Source organism: Galeopterus variegatus, unplaced genomic scaffold, assembly GCF_000696425.1.
Source record: "Galeopterus variegatus unplaced genomic scaffold, G_variegatus-3.0.2 Scaffold2524, whole genome shotgun sequence".
Lineage (NCBI taxonomy): Eukaryota > Metazoa > Chordata > Mammalia > Dermoptera > Cynocephalidae > Galeopterus > Galeopterus variegatus.
This window is the reverse complement of record NW_007728635.1, coordinates 94,488-114,633: the sequence shown is the minus strand read 5'-3', so window position 1 is coordinate 114,633 and position 20,146 is coordinate 94,488. Positions and strand designations below refer to the sequence as shown.

Sequence of the window (20,146 nt, the reverse complement as noted above, 5' to 3'; positions counted from 1 at the left end):
GATGAACTTAACCTTCAGTTCCTCTCCCCTCCCTGGAGGTTGGGAGGTGGGACTGAAAGTTCCAACCCTCTGATCACATGGTTGGTTCCAGGAGGCTATCCAGGAGCCACCAAGAGTCATCTCATTAGAACAAAAGAAGCTCCTATCACCCAGGAAGCTCTAAGGGACTTAGAAGCTCTGTGTCAGAAAGCAGGTCAAAGACCAAATGTTAAGACAAAAGATTCTGAGAGTGCCCCAGTCTACAATGGTTTTAGGAGCTTTATGTCAGGAACTGGGGCAGAGACAAAATATGTATTTTAGAGCACAACATCACAGGGGCCCTTGTGCTCTGGCCTGACCATGGAGCCGAGTGGCAGAATGGGCCCCCCAGGGCCAGGCCAGGGAGGACCAGGCTAGAAGCTCTGTGTCAGAAAGCAGGTCAAAGACCAAATGTTAAGACAAAAGATTCTGAGAGTGCCCCAGTCTACAATGGTTTTAGGAGCTTTATGTCAGGAACTGGGGCAGAGACAAAATATGTATTTTAGAGCACAACATCACAGGGGCCCTTGTGCTCTGGCCTGACCATGGAGCCGAGTGGCAGAATGGGCCCCCCAGGGCCAGGCCAGGGAGGACCAGGCTCTGAGCGGCGATGGTCTGAGATGCTGTGGGGGGGGGGGGGGGGGTGTCACAGTGACCTTCACAGACTGGCCTCCAAAGCTCACAGCCAGTGGGCATCTCAGCGGAGGCCTGTGGTGGGGGGTGGGTGGGGGTGTGGGCATGGCGCCTGATGGTCAGAGTCTGTGTGCCTGTTGTCTCGGCACACGAGACCCCAGAACGTCTGGCATGCACCCCTGGGCGTGGGGTGGGAGGAGCACTCAATGGAGAGGATTCTTGGGATAAAAAGTAGTGCACTGACAACCAGATTAAAAAAGCTGCACTCCTTTAAATGGTATGTTATGTATATTTACAATGATACAAAAAAATCTTGAGGAGAGAAGCTGCACTCCTTGCCTGCTGGGGAGTTGGAGGGCAACTGAGTTGCGGCCTCTGGGAGGGCACCTGAGCTTTGTCGGCCTGGCCTCTGGGGGCTTCAGCGAGGGGGTCCCTGGGCTGTGCTCTCCTCAGGGTGTGGCAAAAGTTAGTGTCCCTAAGGTGAACCAGGTGTTTACAATCGTTCATCTGAGGCTGGTTCCAAAGGTAGAGCCACTTTTGAAGAAATGAAAGTAAGTGTCGCAAGGAACTACAAGCTGGTCGAAGTAAAGGACACCCACCCAAAGGAGGTGGCAGAAAGGAGAGGGATGCTGCCCAACTTTTCTTTATGTGCGACTTACTTATAACGGAGGAGCGGAACAGGAGATAGGAGACCCCCCCCGTGTGGGGACGACCCCCTTAGAGGGGGAAGGAGATCACCATCTGTGGCTCACTCCTGTGCTGACAGCACGAGGGCCCACATTCCTTTTGGTCAGGTGCACTGAAGGGAAGCAGCCAGTCGGCCAGTCCCGTGTCCCCTGTGCCCTGGCACTGGGCCAGGCTGGGGTGCCCTCTGAAAGGAGCAGCTCCGGAGGGTGGACCTGCCCACCTTTCTATCTGCACAGGAAGAAAAGCGTAGGTACTGCACCACAGGAGGAGGAAGAACTGTCCTTTGTGGAAAGAGAGTCCCAGTTGGAGGATCTCGTCCTGAAAAGGCTACCCAATGTCATTGAGTTGGGCCTGTGGGCCCAGCAGGTAACAGCCACCTTCCTGTGGCTGGGTGGGTAGGAAAGGGCAGATTGTGGTCGACTGGAAAGTGCTGGCTGAGAAAACGTGCAATGTTTACGTTTTTAAAATCTGTGCCAAGAAAATCTGTCTGGGAATGGAATTCCTGGACCACCTAGGTTGGATCCTAAATTTACCAATGAGGAAAGAGACTTGGGGCAGCCAAATCTGTCCGCAGCAGGGTGATTTTAACCAGAGTCTGTCTTTGGCCACGAGGCAACGGCTTTTAGAATATTTCATTCTGACGTCCTCAGCTCATACCAGCCCTGCGCTCTGTCCCCTGCTCACCCGGTGGAGACACGCCATGACAAGTGTGTGTGTGTTTGTGTGTGGGGTGTCCTTATGGCAGGTGTGTGTGTTGAGCTACCTGTGTTTGTGCGCCCTTCACACCAAGGCCCACACGGCAGTGGCAGCGGTACGAACCCTGAGTCCATAAGACCATTTCCTTTTATCTGAATTGTGATTCCAGAAGTGAATAAATCAGAGCTCTCGAGTTGTCCCCATCGAGACACACACAGAAGGACACTCAGCCCTTGGAAGGCAGGCACGTCACCCGAGTGGGTCCAGCCGACGGTTTAGTTACCGGGGCGCCCGCAGCCCTGCAGAGCCCACGCTGGCTGCACCGGGCGGAGCGCGTCCCGGGCCGTCCCGGTGCACGCGGCCCCCGGGGCTCCGCAGCGCCCCCTGCCGAGCTCGTCCCGCAGGCCGCCGGGCCCGGCCGCGGCTGAGTCAGGAGAGCGGCCCGCGGCTCAAAACGCCTTTTTTGGAAGCCAGGCAGGCGCTTCCCAGGCGGCCGGAGCCTCGGGAGGTGACGCAAGCCCAGCCCGCGCGGCGGCCTCGGGACGGCGCCTGGGCGGCTGTCACCGCCTCCAGCAGCAGCGGCTGTGCTGTGAGAGCGGAGGCCGAAGGGGGCGCGATGACGGTGGCCGTGCCCGCGCCTCCCGCGTGACAGCCCCGCGTGACAGGGGAGCTGGGTCGCCGCCTCCGCCAGAGCCCAGGGCGGCCGCGGTCCTGCACCTGCCGAGGGCGGCGGCTGCTGCTTCTAGGGCTCTAGGACGCCCTGTGCCTGGCTGGCGGGTAGGAAAGGAAAAAGCCTCGGAGGCGATGTTTCTTAATAGGAAAATTACGAATCTTAATAAAAATAGGTGTGTCTCCTGGCATGTTCCTCCTCATTCTAGGAAAGGCACCCCATTTCTCTTTGGGGCTCGTTTCCCCCCAGTCGTTATCCTCCTGTTTGCAGGAGGGGCTGTGGCCCAGCCTGGCAGAGTGCGCCACTGGCTGCCGTGCGCACGGGATGGGGGCCACCCAGGTGTCCCCATGACACGAAGGGCGCAGCCTTGCTTCCTTCCCTCGAGGAGGGTCCACCTGAAGGTGATGCCACCTCGGGGGAAAGCAGACTCTTGCCACCGTCCCCCGAGGGCCCGTGTCCAGCTGTGCCCGCAGCTGAAGCCACTGCTGCCCTCCCAGCCAGGGCCGGCCTGGCTACACTGGCAGCATCAGGAGCTGAAGCTGCGGTCACCAGAGCCAGGCATCAAGTCTGGGTTTCAGTCTTTTTTTTTTTTTTTTTTAAGAAAAAGGCTGAAGTGCTGCTTGAAGGCCTCCAAAATTTGGGGTCCGTAAGCTTTGAGCCCCTTTGGGCTCTTTAAAGACCCATGTTTAAAAAGAAAAACGCACAACATTTGGCAACTCATTATTTCTGTGGTGCGAAGTACTAATAAAGACTTAACAGCGGTTTTATCTTTGAGCAGAATATTTCTGGCTTAGGTTTGCCTCTCTGTGGAAGCTGAGTTTGCTTCTGGGGAGAGGAGGCAGGAGAAGCATCACACATAATACAGGGAGTTCTCGTGGTCAGTTTATGGGGGCAGGTGAGGAGCCACACGGGTCCACTGCACACACACTCTGCCCCCAGACCTGCGGGCTGTCCTGTTCCTGCCTGTGGCCCTCGGCAGCCCCACGTCATGCCCCACCAGCCCCTTCCCACCACCCCTAAGCAGAAGGCACCCACAGCCTACCAAGAGCATGGGGACAACAACATAAAAGCATCTTCACGCTCATCACTTGGCCCGGAGTGTCCGGGTCAGGAGGCCAGCCAAGCCCTCTGCAGTGCGTCCCTGCCCACAGGTGACCCGGGCCTTGGAGTGGGACCGGTGAGAAGGCTGCTCTTCCGTGTCACCCAGAACTCGGAGCATGTATGTGCCCACGTAGAGGAGAAACTGTCCGGTCACCTGGGCGGAGTAGGACAGGAACCACATCAGGCTCCTGTGACAGAGGGAGAGCAGCATGTCAGGCCTAGGAGGTGATGCAAGCATGGAGGAGGACTCACAGCTGAGGGCTGGGCAGCCTGAGGAGCACACAGGTCCCAGGGGCTGGCGGACATGTGGGTGCTGATGCAGTGGGCTGGGCTGGAGCTGGTCTCTGAGGTCCCCAGGTGAGCCAATACCGCTAGCCTGGGACCAACCCCGGGCAGCATGGCCTCCCTGGGCCACTCCAACCCGGCCTGCATGGCCAGTAACTAGCAGGCCCTGCGCTGGCAGACTGCTGCCCCTGAAGAGCACACCCTGAACCCTGTGCGCGGCTGCACGGTGGCTCCAGCATGTTGAGCCTGTCGCCTGGATCTGTCGGACCAGGCTGAAGGACTGTCTTAGCAAAAACTGGAATCGTGGGCCTATGAGCCAGTTTTTGTGGGCAGCTGGCATATTCCAACTTGTTCCTATGCCATGGGAAGGAAGACCTTGCCCTGTGCTGGCCACCAGGTCCTGAAGCTGAGTCTGGCACTACTATTTTAGACTGAAAACAGCCGTAATTGAGGTTCTGTTCTACCTAATCCACAGCTACAGGATTTCATTCCAGTTTTTAAATTGCAGGACATTTAGCATGGCTGAGTTGTCCCATAGGGAAGTGACAGCCAAACCCGCCGCCCCTGGCATCCCACCACAGCCCTGCAGCCAATGATGGTGAATTTGCTGCAGGCATGAAGAAGCGTGCCAGTGCCACACTGCCAGGTAAGTTAAAGTTAACTGTCCTACAGGACAGATGCAGAGGGCACAGAGGGCTGAGAGGCCACTCCACAAACCAGGCCTGTGCCTCCATCGCTGCGAGTTCAGCTGTCATTACTTAGAATTAAGGTTTTAAAATGCGAAGCTCTAGCTCTTGAGAAATTGGTTCTTCTTTATATTTATTACTCATTTCCATTTCATATTTAGTGGTCTTTGGAGAGGGAAAAATCTGTTTTGGCTTAAGGCTTTCTGTTTTCTGAAATAGGCCTGTGGCATAGGAGCTAAGCTACTTTAAGACAACATGAGTTAGGGGACACCTAAAGACGGCAGGGACAGGTCCGCTGGGAGTACAGAGGAGCCTGCACCACGCCCCTGTGCAGTTTCCAGACCCCCCTGGGTTGATCCTTGAGTGTGTCACCTCAGTAGGCCCTTGAGTCCTGTGCACCGGATGTCATAGGACACTGAGTACATCTCGTACATGGTGGCCTGCACGTTGAGGCAGCCGATGAAGTCCTTGGGATTCAGCTTGTACAAGTCGAAGGTGACTCTTGCTATTCCTGATTTCTTCGGCTGCCGGCAAGCTGGGACATAATTACTACCCTATGATCATGAAGGGAGAGCAGACTTTAGAAGCGTTCCTAACTATGACATCCAAACTTCATAACTCTGGTTTTATGCTAGTTTCAGATTCCCCTTAATGTCCACTTAAAATCTGTTAGTGACTAAGCTGCTAATTATTTGAGTAATGTTTTTAGCAGACCAATATGCTTATCCTGCTGCTATGTCCACAAACATAAAATATCCTTCCCTAATCTCCTTTCCGTTTAGTGACTTGGGATGAGTCTGATTTGGCTTTGGAGCCTGGGTTTGAGTATCTCACTGCTCCATGAATGGTTGTGCTACTGACAGACACTGTGGAGGGTCATTCACACCGGTACTGAAGCCACCACTGGTTACTCGGTGACACGGACTGTCTCACCTCACGACTATAACACAGTCACAGTTATGGAGAAGCAGGCAGCACTATTTCCATTTTAGAAGTGGCTACTGGGCAGAAGGTGCCTGAATCACTTGGCTGGAGTGGGCACCTTCCCAGGGCGTCCCCTATTTTCCAGTCGCTGTGGGATGGAAGCTGCCTCCTTGGGAATACCCAGTGCTACTGTCTGCAGTATCCATTCTTTATCCACCTGGAATATCAGGAGACCCTGGAAGGCTGGAAGGAAGGTCGGAGTACTCTTTACTAGAATGTTCCCAGGTTTATAAATAGCACTGTACCAGAACCTTCCCCCCAAGAAGCTTCACAAACTCAGAAGAGAAGAAAGCTGTCCCAAGGCACAGATGCTGGGCTCAGGAGCTGCTCGTCCTAAGTGGTTTGCTCCACACATGGATCGTGCAGTTTCAGGTTCAAGTTCGGTAACTAATGGAGTTATCTCTCCTGAACCTTTGGGGTTGGGAGTAGTTGAAGCTACTACTACATTAATGACAATGATCTAAAACATGCATTCCCCTAAAGCACGCACAGCCTTCCTTCCGTAGCCATGTGCTCTCCTTAATTCACCTGCTCCTTCCACGCCGTGAGCGCCGAGAGGCCGTGGTCACAGCTGATGGCCACCGTGTGGAAGGTGCTGCTGCCTCTCGGGGACACTAGCAATCTGCCAGCTGGAAACACTGTTTTAAGAATTAGGATTATGGCATCAAAAGGGGTCTTGCCTATAACCCTGCCGCAGCTCTCTCTCACTGCCTCACATTCCTCTCTGACTTCTGACAGTTTATCTTACTCTCCCTGAAAGGCTTCCTTCAGTCTTGGTCCTGAATCAAAATTAACATGCACCACAAAGTGATCCACACCTGACCTGACATCTGACACGTGGATTTCCATAATCTGCTCACAGCGAGGCGATTCGCACCCTGCCTGTGGCCTCACAGGCTTTCGAGGGATCTGGACTGAGGAAGGGAGATATCCGCTGGCTGCACCTTGGTTGGAAGTCCTTGTCCTAGTCAAAACTGGCCTCGCTCTGATACGGGCAGCTACAGTGGGACAGGGTCTATGGTCAGCTGTGGGGTGCCCACATCCACACTAAAGGAACATGGTTGAAAAGTGCGAGTCAGGGAGAACCCCACCCAAACTCAGATTTCAAACGAGAAGTTCTTCCACCCTCCTCAACTGTGTCTGTCGCAGTTTATTATCTGCATCAGTCGCGTCGTGTCACGTCTGTGCTGCAGCTCAGCTTCCCTGCGCCCACCTCTCTGGGGGCTTGAACATGTGACATTAACTAACTGCTCCACGTTAGCCCAGTGTCTCATTTACAGAAACAAACACACACAAAATGCTTCTCCCATCTGAGGTGGTTTCCCGCTGCTGCTGTAACACCTTACGGGAATCTTTGTGGCTTAAGACAAGACAAATTTGTGCTCCCCCAGTTCTGGAGGTCAGAATGGCAGGGCCGGTTCCTCCTGGAGGCTGCGTGGCCGACCCCCAGTCCCAGAGGTGCCTGCCTTCCTGGGCTCATGGTCCTGCCTCCCCTCGACCCTCTCCTCTGCTTCTGGCCTGCACACCAGCCTTCCTGCCTCCCCTCAATATAGACCCATAGGGTGACAGTGGCCTCACCTGGATAATCCAGGACAATCTCCCCATCTCAAGATCCTTCCCTTCATCACCTCTGCCAGGTCCCTTTTGCCAGATGAGGCAACACAGTCACAGGTTTTGGGGACTAGGATGTGGACATCTTTGGGGGCCATTATTCTGGCTACCACCCCTGCCTCCAACAAAGAGCAGTACAGGCCAAGATTGTCATTTAAACGAGTTATCTAATTCACCCCATGATCTCCCAATCTACACACAGTATCCCCTCACCCGCTCCAAAAATACTTTATTTAAAATTTTATGCTTTTTATAATTGGTCTGTAGTTTTTTTCCAGTCAAAAAATTGTATTTTACCTATATAGGAGAATACATATAATACATGTAAAAATAAGGAATAATAGGACATAAAACAAAAAACACAACATTGTCAACCCACAGACATCCCCGTGCGCCTCTCCCCGACCTGCTCGCAAGAGGAAGCCACCCAGGTTGTGCGTCTCTCCCTTGCTGTTCTGTTTCTAGCACGTGTGTGTCTCAAACATCATACTGCCAATTTTGTGTATGTTTTGAATTACCTATAAATGGCTTAATGCAGAAGTTTTCGGCATGTGGCCTGGAGACACCTGGGGATCCCCAGACCCTGCAGGGACTGAGAGGTCAGCATCATTTCCGTAATACGAGATTGGCCTTATTTGTTCTCACCAGTAGTGGAGTTTTTCACTGCACATTTGGGAAGCCTCATGCTCAGTGGATCAGTTTTTTCTAAATGACCAATGCCTGGTGTTACAAAGTCATTCTTGGGGAAAAGATCCCTTCAAAGTGAAAGGCAGGTGGATGGGTTCAATGCAACAGAGGGGCAGACTTCAGCGGCATCTCCTCAGATTCCGCTCCACAACTAACCCTCCTGAAACCACCACCTGCCGAGTCCTGGGGCAGTGGCAAAGAGCCTCAATTATCTGAAAAGACTGTTAAAATCCTCCTTTCTTCCAACTATGCATCTGTGTCAGGCCAGATTTTCTTCTTACTTCCATCAAAACAATGTATTGCAATAGCTTGAAAACGGAAGCAGATAGGAGAATTCAGCTGTCTTCGGTTAAGCTAGGCATTGAAGAGATTTACAAAAAAATTTTTTTTTTTGTCTTTTTCCGTGTCTGGCAACGGATCGCAACCCTCAGTGTTGCCCCCGTACCGGACCAAGGACCGGCAACGGGATTGCAACCCTCGGTGTTGCCCCCACGCCTCGCTCAGCCAGTGAGCGGGAACCGGTCTGTATGTGGGATCCGAACCCTCAGGCGGGAGCGCCACCGCGCTTCCCAAGTGGCGCACTTATCCAGTGCGCCACCGGGCCGGCCCGATTTACAAAAATTTTAAAATTGTCACCCCTCACTCAATTTTTCTGTTTTGGGAAACAGCCTTTTTTTTCATAAAAATGTGTTATTAAAGTGAACGTGTATTGGGTTATTATTTTTAATGCATTAATACACATTTTTAAATTTCTCACCTTTAATTTCTAATATCAGAAATATCTATATCTATAGCTTGTAGTTTCTCAACCTTGGCACTACTGACATTTGGGGCTGGATAATTCTTTCTTGTAAGGGCAGTCCTGTGCATTGTAAAATATTTAGCAGCATCTCCAGTCTCTACCCTCTAGATGCCAGTCCCCTGCCCGAGTTGTAACAACCTAAAATGTCTTCAGACATTACAAAATGTCCCCCAAGGGGCAAAGTCTCCCCAGTTGAGAGCCTCTGATTGATAGATATCTATAGATTTTATTGATATAACCCACGTAAACAAAAGCTATTTGGGGTCTTCATTAATTTTTAAGAGTGTAAAGTAGTCCTGAGATTTGAGGACCATGTGTTTAATGTCATGTCCTGCAATGTTCTCACTGAGTGCAGTAGTGACATTCAGCCACGTGGATGCCTGTGCCTGTCCTCCAGCTTCACTTGTCTTCACAGCTCAAGAGCATCCCGTCAAGGACTACACCATGTCGTGTTGCTAGTGTGTATTTACACAGGAGCACGCTGCTGGCTCTGGGTGCATGTGCATTCCACTCTCCTGCGCTGGATATGTGGTTTGCTTCCAGTGTTTACTATCACCCACATGTGGACATGGGCACTCTGATACACATCTCCTGATAGGTAGGTGCCAGGGTCTCTTGCTGGGTTGTAGGCTGCACTTTGACTCTATGAGATGAAGGCAAATTGGTGTTTTAAATAGCTGTGGGAGGGAGTATAAGAGAGTTTGTTACTCCCTATCTTAAAAATGGAAAAAATTAAAAGTCTAACAATACCAACTGTAGTGATGTAAAATGGTAACTTACTGTGATCAATCTTCCTAATCTCCAGTGAGGCTGAGTATCTTTTCCTATGTTTTGTGGTCATTCTGGAGATGCCTGTTCCTGCCTTTCAGCCACTGTCTAATCGGATTGTTGTTTCCATAACTGACTACCGTGAGTTCTTTACATTGCTGAATATGAATCCTTTGTCAGGTGATGTTGAAGACACCTTCTCTCCACTTTGTGGTTTACTGTTTTACTTCCTTGTAGTGTCTTTTGATGAACAACATTTGTACATGAGTTGATGTATATTGTTGTTTTTTTTTAAGATGGCTATGCTTGGGCCGGCCCGGTGGCGTACTGCTACAGTGCGCCGCTTGGGAGCGTGGCGGCGCTCCCGCCGAGGGTTCGGATCCCACATACAGACCGGTTCCCGCTCACTGGCTGAGCGAGGTGCAGGTGCAACACCGAGGGTTGCAATCCCATTGCTGGTCGCGGTCCGGTACGGGCGCGACACTGAGGGTTGCGATCCGTTGCCGGTCACGAAAAAAAAGACAAAAAGGGAAAAAAAAAAAAGATGGCTATGCTTTTGTCTTGTTTTAAAAAACTCCTTCCCTGCCTTGAGGGTGCCAGAGAGATGTGTTAGATCTTAGTCACGTCTGTGACTTTGTGTTTCCCCCTCTGGTGTCTAGTGTTATGTCACGGAAACCTTTTTCAGACATATCTTCTAGGTCTTTTATTATCTTCAGTCCTGTCTAACCTGAGTGTCCATTTACTGTATTTTAATTGTCATATTTTTCATTTCCAGAAAATCTGTTTGATTGTTTCAAGTCTGCCTAGTCCGTTTTGGTTACCTCCTGTTCTTTCTTACTTTTGATTATCTTTTATGTTTCTTTGAGCATCTCAGATATGCTTATTTTATACTCTGCATCTGATGATTCCAGCCTCTGAGGTCTTTGCAGGCCTACCTTTATTATTTCTGCTTACTCTTGCCTTGAGTCCTTACTCTCACCTTGAGTTCTGTGTTTCAGTTGTGAACCCACATTTGTAAGAACTTTAGGCAAGGAAGCTCGCTGAGGCCTTGGTCAGTGTTCATTCCACGCTGATCTGCATTTGCTCCTGCTAGTAACTTGGAGCACTGGGGCTGGAGGAGGGACTCGTTGGGTAAAGAGAACCCAGTGAGTAAACTCCTTCCACTGACACTTCCTCCTGGATCTCTGTAAACTCTCAGCTGGGGAGTTTGGGACCCAGCAGTCACTAAACCCTCATGAAGGCAGCTTGTGGCTACAAATTCTAAGGATAGACCTTTATGATTCCCTGCTTTCTGTGGACATCTCCCATCTGACTCCCCATGTTGTGTCAGCATGAGACTGTCTCCTGTCCTCCCAGCATCTGTCAAAATCAAAGCCCTTGGCCACTGAGATCAGTGGCTGCCCACAGGTGAGATGCCCACAGTGGATGCACACAGGTAAGATGCCCACAGGTGAGAGGCCTACAGGTGAAATGCCGGTTCAGTGTTTGCTTTCCTCTCTGAGGTCTGACTCCCAGAAAGATTTTGGCCTCTGAGCATTTCTCCTTCTTGAAGGTCAGTTAGGGATATAAAAAGATATTTTAAGACTTCGCTTTATATTTTTAGGTCTTTTATAGTGGGAGGGTTTTTCAAGATATATAAGCTACAGTTTCCCCAGAAACAGAAGCCTTATTGTTTCTCCTCACTTTTCTAAATCTCTATATTCACACACATACTCACGCACGCATGCCCACACACACTCCTACCTCACTTCATTGGCTGCATTAGCCTGTCTGGCATCCTAAGGACAGAGACAACGAACAGTCACCAGGTCGATTCTGTGCATTTTATAGCATCTGTAGCTACTTGCTGGCCAAAGCCTGTTCCTCAGAATTATTTGCTTTAATAATAAGTTCATAAAGATACTAACTTGCCTGGAAACACTTAAAAGAATCCCCTTGAGCACAGGAGATCCAGTCATTAGGTGAGTACAAAGTACAGATGTAGCAAGAGGGTGAGGCGACACCCAAGCAGGGGTGCACTTTTGTAGGTAACCATCTACCAGCAGCCATTTGGATAACCATGGTTTGCTTACCGGTGTCCACTTCTGTCCTTCTTCCAAGATCATGAAATGTGTGTTGTCTCCTAAGGTCTGAAAGAACTCTTCTGTGTCCACCACGGTGCCATCTTCCTCCAGCACCAGAGTGACCAGCCCAGCGGTGATAACGAGGGCGTCCAGGGTCTAGGTGTGCAATGCATCAGAGAAACACAATGAAAAGCAATGCTTCCACCTGACCATCCAGTGATATAAAATTATAGTTCTCAGAAGTGCTGGCTGATTTTGCTAAACTTTTAATGGTAAAGGTGTACCTTAATTGTTATCTATGACTGAGTCTTTGCTTGGAAAAAGAGAACTTGGGATTTTTAATGGATCTATCTTCTTAAGAGACATGAGACAAGTGATTATATTGATAACATTGATAAGTTCTAAGATGACCTACTTACTCAAATGAACAAAAATAATAATCCTGCACGTATGACATTTGAAGAGCCTCAGCCTCGTGTGGCATCCTGCTGCAGAGACTGCGTGCAGGATGCTCAGTTTGGATGGGAGTCTGTCTGGGCTATGCTTCTCTGAGAGGCTAGGATTCTTCCTTATTTGGTGGTGTAGGACACTGTTTTAGATTAAGGCCTGTTCTGTCTTGGCCTTTATAACAAAAAACAGACTTCCAAAGTCTGCTGCTTCTCTGTACTCTTCCTTGTCAAAGAGACAAAGCTACATTATCAATTGATGACTACTTTTAAGGTTTGTGTCTCCATACCTAAATCCTTCTAAATCCTTTATGGTACAGAGATATAATACTACTTCCTTTGATTACTTATAGCCACTCTTTACCTCCTTAGAAATGTCTCCCCTCAGACTCTATGAAGCCAAGAGGGGGTCAGATGAGTCTAACACATGGTTTTTCTTGGCCTTTCTGTCTTTGCCCTGGCTTAGGACTCGAGACCACGGTCCTGCATGAATTCAGGGACCTGGAGGGGTGGCGGGAGAGCAGCCAGGTCCGCAGTACCTTGCTAAGCAGTTCCTGCAGGCTGCTGGCCATCACCCCGCGGCGGCTGCTCCTGTCGTGGGTGGAGACCCGGAAGGGGCGGGCAGGACGCATGAGCGGGGTGAGCAGGACCCTCTTGGTCTGTGATCCCATGAATGTCAGGGGCCTGCAAGAAGAGGTGAGAGAGAAAGAACGTCTTCTACACTACTTTCTAAAAACAGTCTTCAAAGAGAGGTTTGCAGCACATAGAAACAATACAATTTTAATATATTACTGAAAATTTTGTGTATGTGTATATATATATAATCTCCAAGGAATAAACAAGTAACACATCAAATTAAAAAAACACAACCATCCTTATTCCTATTTTATCAGAACACTCAAAGTCCTTGCCAAAACTGTTTCAGAAGGAGTAGGGACATCAGCTCAAAAAAAGAAATATGACTTACATTCTGCAAATATGTGTGGGTTTTAGAGCTAAAATAGCCAAGAAAATAATTTCTAGCAGCCATGAAGTAGTTAAGCACAGTTAGAGAATTAGGTACATGCAAAAGAACAGTTACATATTTATACAATAAGACTAAACCAGAAATTAGCTGGTCACTGCAGCAGCTGAGACAGATCCAGAACAGCAGAGCCACTCTCATAACCGTGCCCAAATAGCAAGACGGAAAAGGGCTTTGGGTCCACACCTACTGAAGAATTCATTCAAAGATTAACTATAAACAAGCAGTCACGTAGAAAAAGAAAACAACAGCAGCAAAACCAAAACAAGACAATTTTATGAGGAAAAAAAAAATCCCCAGCCCTTGATTACTAAAGTGTAGTTGCCTATGACCGTGAAAATGCAGTGAAATGGAAGGCGAACGGGAAACAGCCGATGAGCTGCTCACTGCTTCGGTCGGTACTTGGCAAACAGGTTCTGCTTTATAAATGTTAACTGAGTTCTAAGGAAACCCTGTGATACAGCCCTAGTTTTCTCAATTCATAGATGCGGGATCTCAGTCCAGAGCGCGGCCCACAGCTTAGAGGGGCCAGAGCTGGAAGTCAGCCCCAGGCACCTGCCGTGGAGGCGCTGCAGTGCTGGGAAACAGAACAGAAGACAAGTGCACGTCAGTCAACAGACGGAGCTTTGACAGCAATTAAAGAAATGCGAGACGACCTCTGACACACTGCTGCATGCCTTTAAACCAAAAGCAAGGAGTTCTTTAAAAGTAATTCCACAAGGAAAACAAATGCGCCTTGTCGCTGTCCCTAGAAAGTGGCCCAGCCTCCCTGGAGGCCAGTGAGCAACGCGACGAGGGTTTTCATGCAGGACTGTGGGTTTTTTCACATTTAGGAATAGACCCATAAAGAAATTATTCCAAATAATGAAAACAGAAATTAGCAATGTTCCAGGTCACACTTAGTGCCAGGTACTGTGATGAGCACTTTCCCCATAACCTCGTTTAATCTGCACTGCCCCCTGGGGACCAGCACCTGTACACAGCAGTGTCCCCACACCCAGCATAGCACCCACCTACTTCAGGGGCTCAAATAGTGGTTGATTATTTGGATAAATACTTGCATAAGTACATTCAAGAGAATCAAACAAAGGGCTTTATTTTTAGAATGACCTTGTATAAGACACAGAGTGAGCATCTCACTGCTTTCTGACGCTTGTAACAGTTTGTCTAGATTAACTCTCGAAGGCTAAAATCCTAGGGAATACCTGTACTGACTGCCAGTGCCTGTCACCTACGATGCAGCACTTCATTTATTCATACATACAAGCGCATGTGTGCACACACTCATTTATCTGTGCTTTATTTCCTAACTAGATTAAAATTTCTCTGTGGATGAAGGCTTTTTTGCTATATTTCCTATAATGCCTCGCTTAGTGCTAGGCCCCCAAGTTTTAGATAGTATGTTTTCTAACTTGAAGCTCTACATATGGACTCACATGAAAATTTGATGATTGATCGAGTAGTCTGCTATGAAAAACTGACAGTGTAGTAACAAACTGGCTCTCCAAAATTGTCAGGTTAAGTCCACGCTGCAGTTTGATCAGCCAGTTTTGGAGGGTTCTCCATTACAGTGTCTGCTTGTCCCTTATCCCTTTGCTTCGCCAACAAATTGGCACTCTGGTGTCAGACCTAGACTATTAGCAAGAATTTGGCCTGTAGTCTATCAGGCCAGCATCACACCAGTGCTTGGCAGCCGCTTACACAGAACACTTGCAATGGCCAGCAATGTGCTAGCTCGTCAAATACATTAATCGTCATGCCCTCATGAGGAACGTATTGCCCCATTTCACAGATGAGAAAACTGAAGCTCAGAGTGGCTTCTCAAGGCCATCCTTGAGATGGGACACGATCCCAGGTCTGTCCAAAGCTCAGATTTTAAAAAAATTTTTTGATGGGGGAGTAGGTTGGTTTGTTATCCCTTCTCTGAACTTCCAGTCTCAAGTGGTAAGCGTCCATGCACAGCACCGTGAGGAGCAGCTGCCCTCTGGCTGAAGGGAGAGCAGTGCATTGAGATCACACCCTCAAGTCCTTTCCCTTTTTAGGTAGACAAAGTCACCTCACGATTTGTTTCCAGTGAGATGATGCCAAGGGGAGTATGGTAGGTCGGGGTTCCTGCCCTGGGCCACCCTCAGAATGACCTGGGAGCCTTTAGCAGAGACCCACAAGGAAATCAGAGCCCTGAGCCGCATGCAGTGTGCTGAAGCAGCAGGGACTGGCGTGGAGCTTCTGAACTTTTGCCTTGACAGAGGAGTTACACCAGGTTCTTCGGTTATGCAACGCGACAGACAGGGTGTTCACGTACTGCTGAGCCATCCCTAGGGAAAGACCACGCACGTCCTCGTCCCTGGTGACCTGGTGCAGAGGGCAATGAGGACTGGCCAGCTTACGCTTCACATTCAGAAGCCTGGCTTCGTCCTCCACCCCATCGCAGTGTCTGAGACCTAAACTAGCTGGCGAAGACCCTAGAAGAAGGAGAGGAAGAAAGGCCCTAATAACTCTACAAGAGAAGACTTGGAGATGAGTAAAACTGAGGCCCAGGGAACTTGGGACACGAATAAGGTCAGAGTTTGCAAGTGCTAATAGGGGTCTGAATCCAGCTCCGATTCTCACACCAGGGTGCCTGCCTGACCAGATGAAATCCTTCCCATAGGAGGGAGCTTCTGAACCCTCACCGGCAGGAGCCTCTCTTCTCCCCCAAAGCAGGAAGTCATGGCCATTGTCCACCGGCTTCTAGAACCCATGCCCACCGAGGCCAGGGTCTATCTGCGCATCTTCTACTTCCCCACTGTTGGCTTGCCAACTATATACTGAGTAAAAGACAAGCTAGGACAAAATCAGAGAGAGGGGAGGGCAAAATCCTTGTGTCTGGGTGTTAGTTAGGCCCAGCCCCACTGGCCAAGGGCACAGCTTCGGCCTAGTTAGCTGCACCCCTGGGTCTACCTGTTGGACGAAGATTGCACGCCTCCGTAAGCGCCGATGCCCCAGTGACCCAGCTCTCTTGATCAACTCAGAGCTCCTGCTGTCTCTTCATGTCTGACAAGGTACGTGCTGGCAATCATTTCTGGTCCTCCCCGGCTTCACCTGCCCTCAAGAGAGACAGCCACCGATGATGAAAAGGACAGTGATCTATTGCTCTTCTTACCCACGACATTTCCTAACCAAGAACTGGGTCATTGCTGGAGAGAAGACTCATGGAGCACACATAAAAAATCACTGAAGACATGAAAATTAAATCCCACCATTCTAATCAAGGAGCAGGAGGAATGGTTTGATATGCCGGATGATATAAAATCAAGGCTACCTTACATGGAAGACATAGGGGGTTAAATGAACTTTTATGCATACTAAGCCTGTTTAGCAGATACTAGGTGAGTACTTACTCTGTTCCAGCTAAATGAACAACCAGGCTAAAGAGCTAACCTAAATGAAAGGCCACGCATTAATCCAACTCACTATCGGCCCACTGAATAAACAGAACCTGTCACTGGATATTAACACAGTGCCTGAAATGATTTGCTAATTCCCCCCTCAGTATTCTAATATACCAAAGTTAAAACAGGACCGCTGCGAAGCCTTAGGGTTCTGCTTTGAGATACACCCCACTTGAGAACAGCTGCTCCCTAATTCCTGGGAAAGTGGGTCCAGACAATAACTGGAACAAGGAGGGAAAAAGCTCGCTACAAGGAAAAAAGCCAGGAAACAGGTGAAGGAAATTGCTTGTTTCAGGGAAATCACGATGACAGCAGAAGTCTGACTTCACAGAATACTCATAGCATCGTGCAGAGTCATATCTCCCGGAAGCGAGGGAACACAGGGACGTCTTTATTTTCCCTGAGGGAAGCAGGGAGTCACCAACTTGTGAAAGCGTGTGAAATAGAGCGACAAGCCAGGACTGACAGGGGACACGAACTTTACTTTTCTCCAGTAAAATTAACCTAACCCCACAGGCCAAAAGAAACTTTCTTTATCTGCCACCCTAGGAACTGAGGTTTACTCTCCAGTGCTGGGGGAAAGGGAGGCGCAGCAGTAAGGTCTCAACTGCAGGGAAATATTCTGATGTTATGGTGATGAGGCGGCAGTACAAGGCCGCGTAAGATACTGCCTGGGAATATCCAAAGCATAGTGGTGGCCGAGGGACACCCACTTCATAGTCGGGTAGAGCAGCAGGAACCTGCAGGAGAGGATACAGGGCTGACAGGAGCAGGACATATGTGGACCAAGCGCCACCACCAGAGCCATGAGTAACGAGGACTGCTGGAGGGGAAGGGCTGAGACACATGCAAACAGGGTGGGTCTTGGGAAGCACCGGGCAGGCCTGCGTGGACAGTGTCAGAGAGTGGTGGGGTCCCACCCGCCAGCAGGGAAAGGGCCCGGCCGTATGTGACATTCTGACAAGCCCCCTCTGGCTCACGGCGGAGTTCTTACCAACCTATCAAAATGCTCAGTGTAATAAGCGTATTCAATGCATGGCCATGAAGTCTCCGAACACTTTAAAACATTATTAAAATAACAGTTTAGATTCAAGAAGCAGAAAGCTGGGAGATTTACTTATAGAAAACTTAATTCCTTACTAATGTCACTAAGAAGACGGTGACAAAATTTGTACAGTTGGTCCTCTGTATCCTCACATTCCCCATCTGAGTATTCAACTAACCATGGATCAAAAATATTTAAAAAAAAACCACACCAAAAAACATACAACAATAAAAAAACACAAATAAAAAACTATATAGTATAGAACTATTTACACAGCATTTACATTGCATTAGGTGTTATAAGCAATCTAGAGATGATTTAAAGTATACGGGAGGGGCTGGCCGGTTAGCTCAGCTGGTCAGAGTGTGATGCTGATAACACCAAGGTCCAGGTTGGATCCCTGTGCTGGCCAGCTGCCATAAATAAGTAAACAAATAAAAGTAAAGTGTACGGGAGGATATGCAGAGGTTATACACAAATACTGTGCAATTTTATATGAAGGACTTGAGTGTCCACGAGTTTTGGTATCTGTGGGCGTCCTGAAACCAATCCCCTTAGATACTGAGGGACAACTGTCCTGAAATCACGGCTGTACAAAAATTCAAGTTCTTTTTTCAAAGAAAGGAAAAATGTTCTAAATAGCTACAAAAGCAGCTAGGCTGCACAAAGTGTAATATGTTTCAGCTTTATACCAACTTCAGGGTTTGGCATGAATGTTATCACTGACAGGACACAAGAACAAAGCAGACTTTGTCCATGACAATCAACACCTGTGTGGACATCCTTGCTGTCCAGACCTTTGCAAAGAGACCTCAGGCTGCTCTCATCATGACTAAGGCCTCCAGTGATTACAGCTGATTAACAAACTAGTGACTGGTTTAAGATTTTATAATTGCTTCCAAGTATCTGATTTAAGAAAGAAAAAAATGTGTGTATTGATTAAATTACTTCCTTGGCGAAATGCAGTTATTTACTAATAAAAGACAGAGTTACGCCATCCTATACCTGGTAGTTTAAATTAAGGAACACCGAGAGGAGGCAGAAGTCCAGCAATACACAATTAACAAACGGGTCAGTACCCTGTATTTGGCTCTTTAGTCTGGACAGGGTTTTAAAGGGTGGGGAGAAAAAGTGTTTTCCTTTCAACAAGTATTACAGGTTGTTTTCTTCCAGTTCTGTTTGGAAACAGGTGGAGTCCAAAGAATTGCAGCAGCCCAGTCTGAAAGCAGGCAGATTTTCAAAGAACTGCGACAACAGTTTGTCCCTACCAAGTAGTCACTCACTCCTAGACCTTGCCAAGCTGGAGGGAAGTGTCTTAGGAGATCAGACACTCCATTTCAGTTTGGTTTGCCAACAGCTCATATGCAAGTGACTTCCACCTCTCAATGAACCCTGTGGAGTCCTCACACAGACACATCATGGTCTGGGAAACTGTTGTAATGGTAGATGCCGGGACAGGCCCAGCCCTGACTCTGCAGTCACTGCTTCTTCCACTGCTAAGCGGCAGACTCGGGACCGGTGGGTGCCACTCTGAAGGCCCCACGCGTTCCTCAGTGCTCAGGAGGAACCTGCAGAATGGGTGTGTTGATCACTGGAAGAAAGTCTGGGAGTGGATTGCGGGGTGGGTGGCGCTGGAAGGGGGAGAAGAGCACCAAAGAGCCAGGCACCTCTCCTCTACGCTCAGGAGTGTCCACCGACACAGGGAGCAAATCCGTTTCCTACATCCCTCCTGCCGCCTCCGGTTTTTTGTTTTTGTTTGTTTTTAAAGAGAAAGCCAGTGCCATCGAGAAAAATCACCTTTACATTTTGGCAGCTGTTTTTGTCACCTTGCGTATTTACTCACAGCTCGCCTTTAGGAGCCCGGGTCAGAAGCTCAGGCCAGATGCCGCTGAAAACCTGCATCCCAAGGGCGTCTCCACCCTTCCTGAGGTGCTCTGATGGTCCTCAGAGAAACACGGTCTGTCCCTTAATCTACACCTTCAGTTACTGCCACGCAATATCTTTAGGATTTTACCTAACAAGAATTGCTTCGGGTCTGCCAGGTTGACGACAAACCCAAGCAGGAAACAGCGATGCCGCGCCTTCCAGCACGAGCCGGTGGTGAGGCCACCAGAGCGGAGCGAAGGCTGCGTCGCGTCCGCCGGCCCTGGGCAGCGTCGCCGCCCTCGGAGGCGGGGATGCAGGGGCCGCTTCCCCCCAACATCACCTTACACTCCTGGGTGGGCTCAGAGGCAGGGGTCAGGGTCCGAGGCGCGTCCCTGGCTCAGCCCAGCCTCCCCTCGGCGACCCGGTCCCCCGCCGCCCTCGCCCGGCTCGCGTCGCGATCCCCAGGACCCGGAGGAGCCCCGTTCCCGCGCACCGTGGAGGCGTTGCCCAGAGTTCCCTGGACTGGGCCCTCGTCTGTCCCGGCGGCTCCAGCAGCGGCAAGAGATGCGGCCACTCCCGCCCTCACCACTGTCACCTGTTCCGCGGACGCCCGCGCACCTCGGGAGGGCCACACCTAACACTT

General features: G+C 49.6%; 1 protein-coding gene across 1 annotated transcript in view; it reads right to left on the bottom strand.

Annotated features, from left to right (window-relative positions):
• Nucleotides 1–3,466: 3,466 nt before the first annotated feature.
• CIDEA (cell death-inducing DFFA-like effector a) overlaps nt 3,467–20,146 on the bottom strand; it is a 17,385-nt gene continuing 705 nt past the window's right edge. The window contains exons 2-7 of the mRNA XM_008582138.1: nt 17,244–17,332; nt 15,464–15,623; nt 12,677–12,821; nt 11,701–11,847; nt 5,149–5,330; nt 3,467–3,993 (exon numbers count right to left, since the gene is read on the bottom strand). Of these exons, the coding sequence (XP_008580360.1) occupies nt 3,789–3,993; nt 5,149–5,330; nt 11,701–11,847; nt 12,677–12,821; nt 15,464–15,623; nt 17,244–17,332 (928 nt within the window). The 3' untranslated portion in view covers nt 3,467–3,788. The remainder of the gene's footprint in view (nt 3,994–5,148; nt 5,331–11,700; nt 11,848–12,676; nt 12,822–15,463; nt 15,624–17,243; nt 17,333–20,146) is intronic.